General features: G+C 43.1%; 1 protein-coding gene across 1 annotated transcript in view; it reads right to left on the bottom strand.

The window, feature by feature from the left end:
* The window catches only part of NTRK2 (neurotrophic receptor tyrosine kinase 2), a 343,863-nt gene that overhangs the window by 84,943 nt on the left and 245,143 nt on the right, over positions 1-13,777 (bottom strand). Inside the window, exon 16 of the mRNA XM_046664639.1 lies at positions 7,274-7,404. Within this exon, the coding sequence (XP_046520595.1) occupies positions 7,274-7,404 (131 nt within the window). The remainder of the gene's footprint in view (positions 1-7,273; positions 7,405-13,777) is intronic.

Here is a 13,777-nt window from a genome sequence, read left to right on the forward strand (position 1 = left end):
ATTTGCATCCTTTAAAAAACTTGCAATAATTTGGGGGATAAAACTGATCGTTTATGTGTGCATATTACATCAAGTTGCATGTTATAAATGCTAAGTCTTTGAAAGACAGAAAACTAATTCATAGTAACTGTCATATTAGAGAAATATTGACTCAAAAAAGTGAATCAGAAGTTGGCCTCCAACATGGACAACTGCAATATATATATATCCAGTCTGTAAATATGCCAGCATACAGTTGTCTGAGACAGTGGCACCAGATATAAAGGAGCTGGAGCTGATGGATCGTGGTAGACTGTGACTCAGTTGTGAGCTGGGCTATCATGTTAAAGTCAAACGAAAAGCAGCACATCTACCACAATGCATAGAACGTTCCAGGGATACAGAGCGGTGGTATTAACCCGCCAGCTACATTCGGTACCAGGTGAGTCCTCACTAGAGTGAAATGCACTGTTTTGGTTTTAGCATTTCTAAAAAGATGTGGATAAATTGGAGAAAAGCCAGAAAAGAAGGTTAATAAGACAAATCAACGAGACAAAAAACAGATCTCTGATCAAAGGTTAAAAGTTAAAGTTACTGGGAAAGTGCCATTGATGGAATAACTTAATAACTGGGGCCACGCTGACTCAAGTACAGGGGGATTCTTACAAGGAAAATGTTGTTTTCCATCCCACAGTATGTGAGCACATCATGTACACACGCATGCACACACGCACATGCACAGACACACACGGAAAGAATGTACTTACACTGTAGACCGATAGAAATCTATTAAGCAAAGTCTGGACAGTAAAGACAATTATGCCTTTTAACGAGCCACTATTAAAAGCTTACAATTTCTGTTCCTGGAGAGTTATAAAGATGGAATTGATGCACTTCCTGCAACATTATGTCCTGTTAAGGTATACAAACTATTTTTTTTCAGGAGAACACTGACAAATGTTCTCTTAAGTACACTAATCTTGTCATCATCCATTTCCGTTTTGTGGGAACAAGGATTTCACTTCCCACTGTAAATAGAGACTCGGGGAGGAAGCACAGGAAGAAGGAGGAATGGGGGAGGGACCTCACAGTGAATCAAGATGGGAGGGCTGATACGATGACTGTCATAAAAAGAAGAAGAAAGAAAATAGTCATCTATCTTAGAAATAAACCTGCCTGGGTAGAGCACTTAAATCGATGAACTCTTGATGCTCTTTGTAGGTATGAGATGCTTCAGTGTTCCAGAATTGGAGAGAATGGGCTTTCCTTCTAGAGCCCTTATCCTGCCCTTGCACGTAGTCTGAGAGAACTGGCTCTGGCTGCTTCTTTCCCACAGGTGGCCTTATCTGTGCCGTGTGACTGCCTTGGATGATTGGACTGCTGGGAGGTGGCCAGGCATGAAGACTGAGTGGAATAACTGGACACACAGTGTCTTCCTTCTTGAGGAATCTGAATGTGAGTAACAGAGACCGTGTGAGCAGCAGCTGGCAAATGCTAGGAAGCAGCAGAGACGGGAGGCAGCTGCACTACACTAGCAGGGAAGCCTAGGGGACTATCCCTGATGTCTCTTGCTGAGAGGATGGGAAGGGACAGCCATAGGACCACCTCAGATCCTGAGTGGGCTTGTTAGCTCCCACCCGTTCCAGGCACAGTGAGGCCCAGCTGTCCTGCAGCTCCTACTTGAGTTGGTCATCTTTCATTTTTCCTGTCGGATCTCTTTCCCTCTTCTTTTGGCTACATAGCATCTCTAACCTTCTTTTGAGGAACCACTGCTTCCACACATTCAATCCATGTGTGTTGAGTAGAGTTGACCCCATTTTCCATTTCCAGGGATACATGTGTGTGAACTAGGCCTGGATGATCAGAATATTCTATTCCTTGGCCAGAGGCCCTCGTGACACAATTTAAGAAAGCCAGTAGGAGTCAGCCCTTAGGCTTTTGCATAACTGTTGGGAAAGAGGAGCTCTCCTTTAGGTCACTGGGATGGCAGGCTCTAAGCTCAGAGCCAATGCTGCCAAGTCTCTACCACCATGTGGGCAGAATCTGCCTGAGAAGGCAGTCAGTATAGAGGAAAGTAGAGCCAAGAGATGGGGCAGAGAGAGAGAATTGTTGATTCCCTGGATCTAGCAGTGCCTGAAACTAGGAAACCGGTAGCAAGGTTTCCAGTAGCTTGAGCAAATAAATTCCCTTTTCTGCTTAAACCAGCTTGAGTTGGGTTTCCAATGAACATTATACTGCTCTTCTTATCAAAGTTGATTATGATGTTTTGCTTGTATTCCCCTGAGACCAGGGCACTCATTCTAGAATCCAGGTTCCCTTATTTCCACCTTCTCTTGAATTATATTTACACTTGGGAAAACGTGAAATCATCTCTCCTGCTTACATACAAATAGGCACAACCAACACACTCCTTTATATTACGTGGTAAGTGGCATTGTGTTGAATTTCCTCAGTTGTTTTACCAGGGCACGTGTAAAACTCAATAAATGAAAATGTGGCTCAGGATGCACAGTGGACTGATGAGGAAGCCCGAGCTTTAGTCCTAGGTGTGACATTAAGTGACCTTGTTCAAGCTATGTGACTTTAGGTTGGTCATTTATCTTCTCTGGGTTCTTGTTTCCTCATTGGCAAAATGTGGGAGTTAAGCTAAAGAATACTAATAATAGCTCTATATATCTGCATAGTGATTCAATCATTTCTAAAATGATTTCACCTTAGATTACATTATTCTATATATATCATCTTTACAGTTCCTCTCAGCTATAAAATTCTATGAAAATCAATAACTCATCAAATCATTTTCTTACCTATAAATGCCAACTGCCAACTCTTTACTTCTTCAAAAGTCTATTATTTCTATGGTCTATCCAGCCAGCCATCCGTCCATCCATCCATCCATCCATTCATTCATTCAACAAGAATTTATGACATGCTACCACATATTGGGCAATGTGCTAAAAAGCATGGTTCCTGCCCATGAGAATATGCGACTCTAATGGAGGTGACAGACATTTATGCCAGCAATTAAATAAACCCACAAATACATATATAATTAACAATCTTGACTAATGTTATAAAGGACAAGTATAGCTGCCTTAATAGCATCTAATAGAGAGATCTGACCTGGATTGGGAACAGGCAAGGGGAGGTCTCCCCAAAGAGGAGCAACTTGAACTGAGAGCTGATGGATTAGTGGGAGTTGCATGGACCAAGGGGCTGGGCTGGGGCCTTCCAGATGCGTGAATGGCAACAACGTGTTGGATGTCACTTTGGGGCTGCCTCATGGTAATGTGCCAGAGGGTTTATCAATCAACTCTTCCAAAATCCTTGGTGAAGGAAATCATCATTATTTCCTCTATTAACAAAAAGATATTCAGAAACATGAAAAGCAAAAAGCCTAAGTTAGCTCCTGAAGAAAGTGTCTGCTGAACGCAGATTTCCCATTGCTCATTTTGCCACATCTTCCTGGGCAGCACCTCTGACTTGCTTTAACGTACACCTCCACCTTGAGGAAGTCGCTCGACTTCCCTGGGTCTTGGTTTTCTCATCTATAAAACATAAGACTTGGGTTATATATCCAATTTCTAAGGTCTCTCTTGTATTCAGCATTTTATGTTTCTAGAAATACACCTGGGTTAGTGGCGAGTGGGAGGAGGGGCCGTGAATCCTACAAAGTGCACTGTGGCTGTATTTAAAAAACAAAAAGCAGCAGCATTCATAGTACAAGGCAACATTGTCGGAACTGTAGCTATTGAAATGCAGGTTGGATAGAGCCAAAAATAGCTGATGCATCCACAGCTAATGCAGAAAAACTGCCATGAAGCGTTTCCTTGGCAATTGAGTTACTTAAAGGTAAAGCAACTCATTTTGATCAAAGACTGGTTTCTCTTGCTTCTTATCTTCTCAATAAGTTCTTCAGTTGTAATTCAGTGTAAAGGGAAAAAATGGTTGACAAATCCACTGCACTGAAAAACAAAGGTCACCCAAAAATATCAGGAAAAGGGCAATCTGGTTGGATCCAGACAAGCAGATACTCTGCTGGGAGAGGCATGCCAGCCTCCACGCGCCCTTGAGTGCCCTGCACATGCCTTAGGATCACTTCCATCTTAAACCGTTCCTGTGGATCCCTCAAGCTCTTAAATCATTTGGGGCAAGCGACACCAGAAATTACAGGAACCTGACATCTGTCAGTCTGAATGCAAAGCCTTGGGTTTCAAACCACTCAGCTCCTTCTAGAGAATGAAAAAGGACAATGGCTGCTATTTCTTAGCATGCATAATCAATGCTGCAGGGGTTGCTAGGCAACGGGCAGAAAGACTGTCAAACATCCCTGGATGCCTCCAATGGAAGAGGAGCAGCCCAGCAGCCACTCCAGAGAGGTGACAGAGTATGCAGGCCCTGGAAGCTGGAAGCCACGTTTAGTTTGTCTCATTCCTTAAAAAAATCCCTTTATTGTGGTCAGGACTGAACCATAGACATTTTCCTCCTAGGCTCCTTTAGACAGTCTTTGAACACACTTTCAGTTGGCTGCCCATAGCCCTAAAAATGAGCAGGACAGTCTAGCCAGAGTCAGCTCTGTGAAACGTCCATGTGTTATTCTGATCCAATTTATCCTGGAGCCCATGGAAGATCTGACTTGTTCCTTATGTGGCTGCAGCCTCTGGATCCCAGAGAGTTAAACGGGCTCCGTCTCTGAAGCTTGTAATCATTCTGGCAAACATAAGCAAAGCCTCTGATTTCAACAAAAATTCACCTTCAAGGTCATTGAGGTAAGTCTTCTTAGGTGTGCCACCTTGAAGTTGGAATGAATTTTAAGCTGTAGGCATTTTGTCCTCTCTAATTTGAGGTAGTGGTTTCATTTGAATTTCAACAAGAAGGGGGTCAGCAAAGAGAAGGAGTCAGGATTTGATAAAGGAGCAAATACTTTATTTTTTTTTAGCTGTGTTGATTAAAGAGGAAACACTCATCATTAATGACTATAGGTCGTTAATTTCCAAAAACTTATTTGGCAAAGCCAGGAGGTGATGAGGACCAGGTCCTGGTCTGGATCAGAGGTGGGATTAGGGCTATGATTAGCATTTAAACCAGGGAGAGGTTCACCAATGGTAGTGATGGCAGATACGCCCAGAGGGAACACATCGTGGGCAGGGCAACTGGCCGTGCATTGCTGTCGCTGGCTCATCCTTCATCATCACTAGCCTAAGCCTTGAAGCCCTATTTAAGCATGTATTTGGAAGGAAATGTAATGTTTGCATTGAGGGTGCCCTGGATTTAACTACGCAACACCCTCTCCTTAAGGGCATTGCAGGAAGTCCGGAGAAGTAGACACAGAGTGAGGAATGACACTAAGATGAAAGACTACACCCACTGAGAAAGTTTTTGGATCTATCCCTGTATCTAGCTGCGGTCTCTCAGCTACTCCTACACTGTCATACAGGATTCCCTAATCTTCTAGGATTTTCTTATATTCAAAGATTCCCACTTTGTGACCCTATGGAGTGAATCCAGAGTCTGAAGCCCTGGCTTAGCTCCGAGATGGGCTCCAAATAGCAGCAGGAAACACGGGCCCAGAGCAGGGATCCACGGCGTCAGGCTCCTCGTCTCTAACACACAGCTAGGTCAGGATCAGATGTTCCCTGAGCTCCTTCCAGCTCTAACATTTGATCAGTCTATGAATCTACAAAAATAGAGGCACCTTTGGTCCTATATATTCAAAGGGAGAAAAAAAAAAGGAAGAGCTGAAGCAGAAAGCAAAGACTGCAGATCCACCACTGCCGAATGTTCTGAGCATTTTATGCTTAAAGAACAACAAACTTTCTAAGTAAATGGAAGAAAGGAGGAAGTAATAGCAACAGCAGGAATTAAACATCCCAGAATGACTGCAGGATCCTTCCTTTACCCTTCGAGCCCTTGACCTCACATCTCTCTGGCATCTCCTTCCTTCTCTTCTCTCCTCTGTCTCACTCCCCGCACCATTCGCCTATCTTAGTGAGATGAAGTTTATCAGGTGGATAGTACATTTTCATCCCTAGGAAGATCTGTCTTTTATTCACTCCAAAGTGCAGCTTTTAGAAGCCTATGCTGACGGTCACCGTGTCACTCGGGTTAGTTACCTTGAAGGATAAGGAAAGCAAATGTACTTTCTTTCATTTGGATGAACTTTAACAGAAACCGCGCTTAGTCTGCAGGATGGGCAAGTTCAAGTGTAATTTACTCTCTCTCCTCAGTTACCCATTACGCATATATGAAGTATCTTAATAGCTATAACAGTAATGGAATATATATATGATTTTAAAAAACAAAAAGGTGTCCTGGTTATAACTAGCAAACAAATGCCATTCCTACAAATATTGTATGTTTGGAAGAAACAAAAACCAAAAAAATAAAACTCAGTTATCTTTTATCAAGCCAAGAAGTTACATTTTATTACATTAGCCATGTCCATATTCATCCTTCAACTCATTTTATAAATGTTTTACATATATTATCCAATACTTCAGTGAGTTGTCATTTTTTAAAAAATTTTGACCATGCATATGTAAAAGATCTGCTGAAGTCTTTTGTGCTATTTTGGTTAATTTTTCGGTTTAGAGAGCTCAGCAGAAATTTTATCCCCTTCAATAATGTTTATCTTATTGAAGATTAAGTCTCCTTTTTGGGTTTATGGGGAAATGCCTAGGACGAAGGATTATCAGACTTCTTTATTTTAGTAAAACCTTGTGTCTCCTAGGGTGGTGGAATCCACAAGAGATGCCCTCCACCCCAGATTGTAATAATGCCTGCGTAAAACCCTGGGGCCTTGGAGACATTTTGTAGGGACAAGGTAAGGTATAACAGAAGATCTCGGTGGAGCAGAGGCTGAGAGGGGAAGTGAACTCCACAGTCTTCCTTGCAGAATCTCGAAAACAAGACAAGCTCCAGATGAGCTTAGCACAAGGACTGAACAATCCAAGGAGACAGGCTGAATCTCCAACACTTAGCTGGTTGAATTCTGATGGACCCCCCCCCCCTCCCTCCATCCAGAATTTAGTTAGCATTGACTTAGAAGGGTAGCTCAGAGCTATTCACAGCCTGCAGACTTCTAGGCTGCCCTTGAGAAGAACTTCTGATGGTTAGATGTGCCTCATATGTCCTGCCCACTGTCCATTTAGTTAAAGGAATTTGAACACATCCACCGTAGCACACATAATTTGCTCCTGAGTTGGCCACTAAAATAAAATTAAATAAAGTAAAGTAACACTTCCACACATTAGTGTGACCATGGATAATGAGACATTCTGGAGTGTTCTCTTACCTTCACTGCCACCAAGATCTTGTCCTGCTCAGGACAGAGGTTATAGCATTCAGCTAGGAAAACTTTTCCAAAGGCTCCTTCGCCTAGCTCCCTTTTCAGAACAATGTTATGTCGCTTGATGTGCTGAACAACTGTAAAACAAAGACAGAACGGAAATTGGGATGGAAGCACGCGGAGGCGAGGGCAGAAGGTGCGGAGTCAGGGGCCTGCATCTGAGCTTGCAGGCCCAAGATCCCCTCCTCTGCACACAGCGAACAAAAGGAGAGGCACAGTGTCTGTCCTCACAGTCCACCCCAAATGCCTGGAAGGTGGTTGCATTGGCTTGCTCTCCAGAGCGCAATTAATGTTTTCCATAGAACTAAAGTTGCAACCTAGCTGTTGGCTGTGAAATGTCATTAATGAACTTTACATTCTAAGAAAGGGGAGAAATGATAAAGGAATGGACGTTAATAGCAGGCCTCTTCCATGCCGGACGCTTTGCATATATTTGTTGGTCCTGTGTCTAGTGGGGAAAGGCAGAGAGAGCGCAGGAATCCCTGTTTGTTTGTTAGGCTGCCTCAGACTCCTGAGGGTGAGAGGCTCAGGGACACAAAAAGAAAATGCAAGATGTGTGCTTTGCTTATTAGAGCTTTGTCCGCACCCCGGTGTTACCATCCCAGTGAGGTGGGCTAGGCCATGGTTGAGCCTCAGTGACTCCTTTCATTTAGACCAAAAATGTCTAGATGTTGCTGATGCTGGCTTTCTTAATGTCTTTCTAAGACCATGCCCTAGTCTGGGCTCTCTAAAGCCAAGAAGAGACAGGAATAGATGCAGCTGGGGAAGAGAGAGTACTTCCCACTCTAGTCTAGAGCAGAGCTGGCCCACGTCACTCAGCTCTACACCTTCCTGGAGAACGAGGCAGGAGGCAGTCAAGGGTCCTCTGAAGTTCTTTAGCTGCAAGGTGGAGAACAGAGCGAAGCAACCCTCAGGGCCAGCGGAGAAGCCCGAAAGGACACTGTCGAGGACACAGATGCAGTGCGAGCTTATGCCTCTTCACCCGGCACATCAAACGACGAAGCCCTCAGCACAAGGGTTCCACCAGGTCACAGCCACCATTCTTTTCTGTACTACTCATCCGTAAATGGCAGTATCAAAAAGAGACTGTGATGCCCTCTAGAGCTTGGAATGTGTGACCAAGAACGTTCTGCCATTCGCCTCTCAGAACCCTGTGAAGCATTCCCCTGCATTTCGTACATGGGGAAACTGAGGCGTCAGGATTTCAGTGATTCACAGCGTGCGAATGGAGGAGTTGGGATTTGAACCCAGGTCTGTCTGAACGCAGAGTCTATGTTTTTTCTTCTATACCACAAAGTTTCTTTTCAATTGTAAACTGCGATAAGCATGACAAGACAAATAGAAATACATAAGGGTAGAGTAAAAAGCAAAAATAATCACTCAGCTTCCTCTCTGTGTAGTTCACCATCCAAAGGCCAATTCAAATTCTCACTCCCTCAGAGAGCTTTCCAAAGCCACAGAAAAAAAGGAAATACAACAGCCTATCCCCACAGTTTAAATAATAATAAAATGAATACTTGTGAACCCACCATCCCATGTAAGAAGCAGAAGAGCGCTGTGTCTTGACAGCCCCCGTGCTCTTTCTTGATCGGACCCACTTCCCACTCACCTCCCTGGGCTAATGACTACCCTGAATTTTGTGTCAATCAGTTCCATACAGGTTTGCTACCAATGACACGTCCCTAAAGAGAGACTGTTCAGCTTTGCCGGCTTCCGAACCTCATCACTGGCATCGTACTACAGGCTTCTTCCGTACCTCGCATCCTTCACTCAGCACTGCCCTTGAGATTGAGTTATATTGTGCGTGTATTAGTAATCCTTTTGCTTTTACTACTTTATAATATTCTGTGGAAGGACTATACCACCATTATTTATGCATTCTATGTTGACGGAAGAGCCATACGGTTTCTTTTTAGATACAACTTGATATAAAATGCAAGTGGTGATTAAGGTTTTGCTTTAATAGGATTTTTTCCTGATGATTCATGTGGTTTGGAGCTATGACTGCTTCCATGGGCCTCTGGGAACTCAGGGTGATAAAAATCAAAAAGTCTTTTATGAGCAACAATATTAATGAATACAGGAATGTATATTAATTTCTCATGCTCCAGTAGCAACGCCTGAATTTAAGAGGAGAGCAATGTGTTCATTAGGTAGAGTGCACATATGAAGAGACAAACGTAATTCTTGCAGGGAATTAGCTGCCCTATTTAAATCTAACATTTAACTCCATGGCTGTCACATGTTCTGTGGGAATTAAATTGCCATGGGATTTACTTTACACTCTAACCAGATCAAGGCAAGTATTTAACTTTTCTTTGAATTTGATTTACACTTTGCTTTTTTTTTCTAATATTCCAAGCAGTAGAAAAAGTTGGTGGGAAATAAGTTTGTAAAGCTATGGATAAAGCCACAATTTCATCATCTTCAAAACTAAAATTGATGAGACAAGTTTTTTCATGGTACCTTGAAAGCAGTAAATGCATCAGGGTTTTTTTCTTTTCTTTTCTTTTCTTTTTTAGTGGAAGATTCACCCTGAGCTAACATCTGTGCCAATCTTCCTCTATTTGTATGTGGGTCATCACCACAGCATGGCTGCTGCCAAGTAGTGTAGGTCCGTGCCCAGGAGCCACACCCTGGTCCCCGAAGCAGAGTGCACCAAACTTAACCACTAGGCCATGGGGCCAGCCCTCCAGTAAATGCATCTTTTAAGAAATGGGCTATTTTGCACCGATTTGCTTTGTTAGTTTGGGACAATAGTTTACAGGAATGATGGCCTTTTGCCGATGTATTTCCTCTAAACAGAATGAATTTCTCTATGAGACTGGCAGCCACTTGGGGCACAGGTAACAATTTTGTGCTTGTATTTGCATTCCAGACAGAGCCTCACAGTGCTGTGCATACAGTTGGTGCTATATAAATATTTGTTGAAAAGTGTGCCAAATGGTAACAAAAACAACAGACAAATACTGTTTAATTATATTGTTTCAGTTAACTGACAACAAGCCTATGGAGTATGAAGTCAACAAAGCAGCCCACTTCTCCGAGATGTCAGGTGTGGGAGGACAACTGAAGCTGTCACATCACTGAGCTGAGAATTTCTTCCCATGCTGCTCCAAGAGAGCATCGGGACTTATGGCAACCTGCCGCATGTCCTGTTTCCTTCAATCCCCACAGGAAGTCCTCGGTACCCTCTCTGAGCATCCCTCCTTATCTTCCTCTCATCTGCAATTGCTCTACGTGCCCCAGGCTGAGCCAGTGCTCATCTCTTCACCTCCCCGATGAATCCTTCCATGGGGCCCTCTGGGCTCGCTCCCTGTCACCCACAAGCCCCCTATATCCCCAACATCTCCTTAAAGTTCCCTTTACCTCCTTCTCCCAAATAAAACCTTGGCTATGCCCTGAGATAGGAAGAAGGAGCTGGCCACCCACTTCCAAAAACTTGGCCGTGAAAACCCTGTCAATAGCAGCGGAGCATTGTCTGATACAGGGATGGAAGGTGAGAGGATGGCACAAAAAGATGGGGCAGGTTCTGCTCTGCTGGACACAGGGCCGCGAGGACTCAGAATCTCCGAACTGACTCCACAGCACTAACAACAAAAATGCCCCGAGGGCATCACACGGTTCCCCTGCAGCCATCTTGAAGGGAAGCCACCCTCCCCTCGTCCCCAGGTACTTTAGGGCCCGTGTGCCTGATTTCTGACCATTACTCCCTCTCCTGCTAGAGGCCCACTGTTTCAAGTCATCCGTCTTAGGGAGCCATCATCCTCTACCACCTCTGCCCCCTCGTTGCTGACATCTCGTTTACTCTTCCCAGCCACTGAGCTTCTGGCTCACATCTTCCCTCTCCACGGTACCAGTGTCATCATTCTCAGGCCCTGAGGCACAGAGAGGTTCAGGAAGCTGCCTAAGCTGTAGAAACATTGGGCCACCATTTATCCGCGTCTTTCAACAGTGCAGCTAAGAGACGGGGCATCTGGAGGTTTCATTTAGCTGTTTGCATGGCATTAAGCCAACTTTTCCTAGGAGAAGACTTTCTTAATGAAGGAAGCAATGCACTGTTTGACCTGCTGGACAATTTCCTTACCTCACTGTGGACTAGCACTTTGAATATCACCGTCTTAAAGGGCCCTGTTACATCTGGATTCGTTTCATACCAAACACGCTGAGCGAAGTGACTCTGAGGAGTCCATGATAGGTAAGCTCTCAGGAAGCAGGTAAAATTTGTACCCACTTCCTTTCTCTGAGGTCAGTCGGTTCCCTCTTCCTAACTTTGGAGGCTTGAGTAAAATCACCTCAAACCAACATGAGTAACTAATAAAAAGATAAATAAAAGCCAAAACTCTACCATAAATGGTTTCCTAGATTTGGAGGGAAACTAAAAACATTAGTTGATTTCTTAAAAAGTTTTATAAAAAAAGTTTTTATTTAAAATTCACCTTGCCAAAAGAAAAAGAGGTATCAACTAGAGGTGTAGGAAATACACCACCAAACTCGTGTGGGCCACAGACTGACCAATGTACGTTAATATAGTCCAATCAAAGTATGTGATCAGATGATTGTGCAAATAAATCTACCCTATAGAATCAGGGAGGAAGTGATGACCAGCAATGGTAATTAAGGTGAGTGGCTCAAGACCGTCTGGATGTCTTTGTTGTTAATGGAATTTTCCAGAGTGGAAATTTGGTGCCCTTGGTCATTTGCTTCATGAGTAGCAGAACTGAGTAGACTTCCGGTTTTGTGTTAGTATCACATTACTGCCACTGAGAAATGCATTTTGTCACAAAGTAGCTTTGGTAGTTTACAGAGATGCCTGCAGTTTCCGATGATTTCAATCCAGTTCCTGGTATTGATAGCTCCAGAAGCAAAAATGCTGTGTACACCCGCAGGCTGGAGATAAAGTATTAATCCATGTCTATAGCCATTACTACTAAATCTAAAACTAACAAAACAAATAAATAACTATAAGTCTACCCACTTAAGGTTGAAATAGGACATGTGTCCTCCCCATGTTCTCACTGATGGGTTCATGGAAATCTGTGGACAGTCGACATGTCCCGCTCAGCACATGGACCTTAAATTGAGACCTTTGTGGAGTCTGTAATATATGCCAAGTACTCGGTGATTGCAGTTCACAGGAAAGATATGTTAAAGCTTCAAGCAGTAAGGTAAAGAGACATGTCCTAGAAGATAAGCTTCTGTACTAGGAGAAATCTTTCTGTTTCCCTACAGACCTAAATGTTGGGCCTGCCTCAGCAGTTCCTTCTCAAACGTCTGGACTCTGTGACGGGAAGAGAATGTCAAGATCCTGGAGGCCAATTCCTTTGTGTTTGACAGCCAGTGAGTGAGGCTTAGAGTGGTGAAGTGACTTCCCCAGGGCCACACAGCTAGAAGGTGACTGATTTGGGACTCGGCTCCCCTGCCTCTAAGAAGAGCTACCCTTGGACTCTGTACTCAGCACCCCGTTTGAGGCTGAAGGCAGTGAGGGTTTCCTGATATGAAAGTGGAAGAAGGTATTTCATTTAGTTAATTATCTTTTCCCTTAACATTTATCATCTGAAATATACCAAACATCTCATAATGAAGAATTTCATTAGAAATGGCCAATAAACATAAAATATGAGTTCAGAAAGCAGGATGTAAAAGTTAAAGACTTTGAAAAATGCTTGAGTTTGATTTTAAATTCAATTAACAAAAATTATTTACTAAATATCTTAGTTTCTATTTCATGGGCAGCATATTGAAACAGGTAAAATCATCCACTTTGTAAAAATAAATATGCATGAAAGATAGGAACTATGTTTTTGCATTTCACGTACATTTTTCTCAAGATACAAGTTGGTACTAAGTTGAAAATAAATGCAATTAAGATGGCAGACATAAAACACACCAGGACAAGACAAAGACAAATATTCATAAATAACCTTAATGATGAAATAGAACATGTAATAATACTGAACCATTCTTAAGCACTTTTCAGCAAAAAAATCCCAATGTGCATTACCATCAATTAATTTTCATATCCCTTGGAATGAGGTCAATAGTCACATTTATTTTACAGATGACACCACAATTAATTGACTTACTTGTGGTCACAGAGCAATCCACTTATCCTTTTCCAAGTGCTATTTCCAATGAACTGAGGACACAGGGAGGGAAGAGGGGGCCTCACATGTGCTGATTGCTACTCTGGGCCAGAAGATGTGCTGAGAGGGTTACAGGGTTATCAGCATTCATAGCCATCTAGTCGGGGATCCCCATCTCCGTTTTCAGATTAAAGTAAAAAGAAGAGGATCAGAGGAGCTAAGTAACTCATCCAAGGTGGTACAGTTGGTGAGAGCAGAGTCTGGATTCTTTTTACGACAGCATTCTACCTTTCCTTGCCCTTCTTACAAAGAACGGAGTGACAGAGAAGGTGTATGAACTTGACTTTGCCCATCTAGGGAATCA

This window comes from Equus quagga, chromosome 6 (genome assembly GCF_021613505.1).
Source record: "Equus quagga isolate Etosha38 chromosome 6, UCLA_HA_Equagga_1.0, whole genome shotgun sequence".
NCBI classification, from domain to species: Eukaryota; Metazoa; Chordata; class Mammalia; order Perissodactyla; family Equidae; genus Equus; species Equus quagga.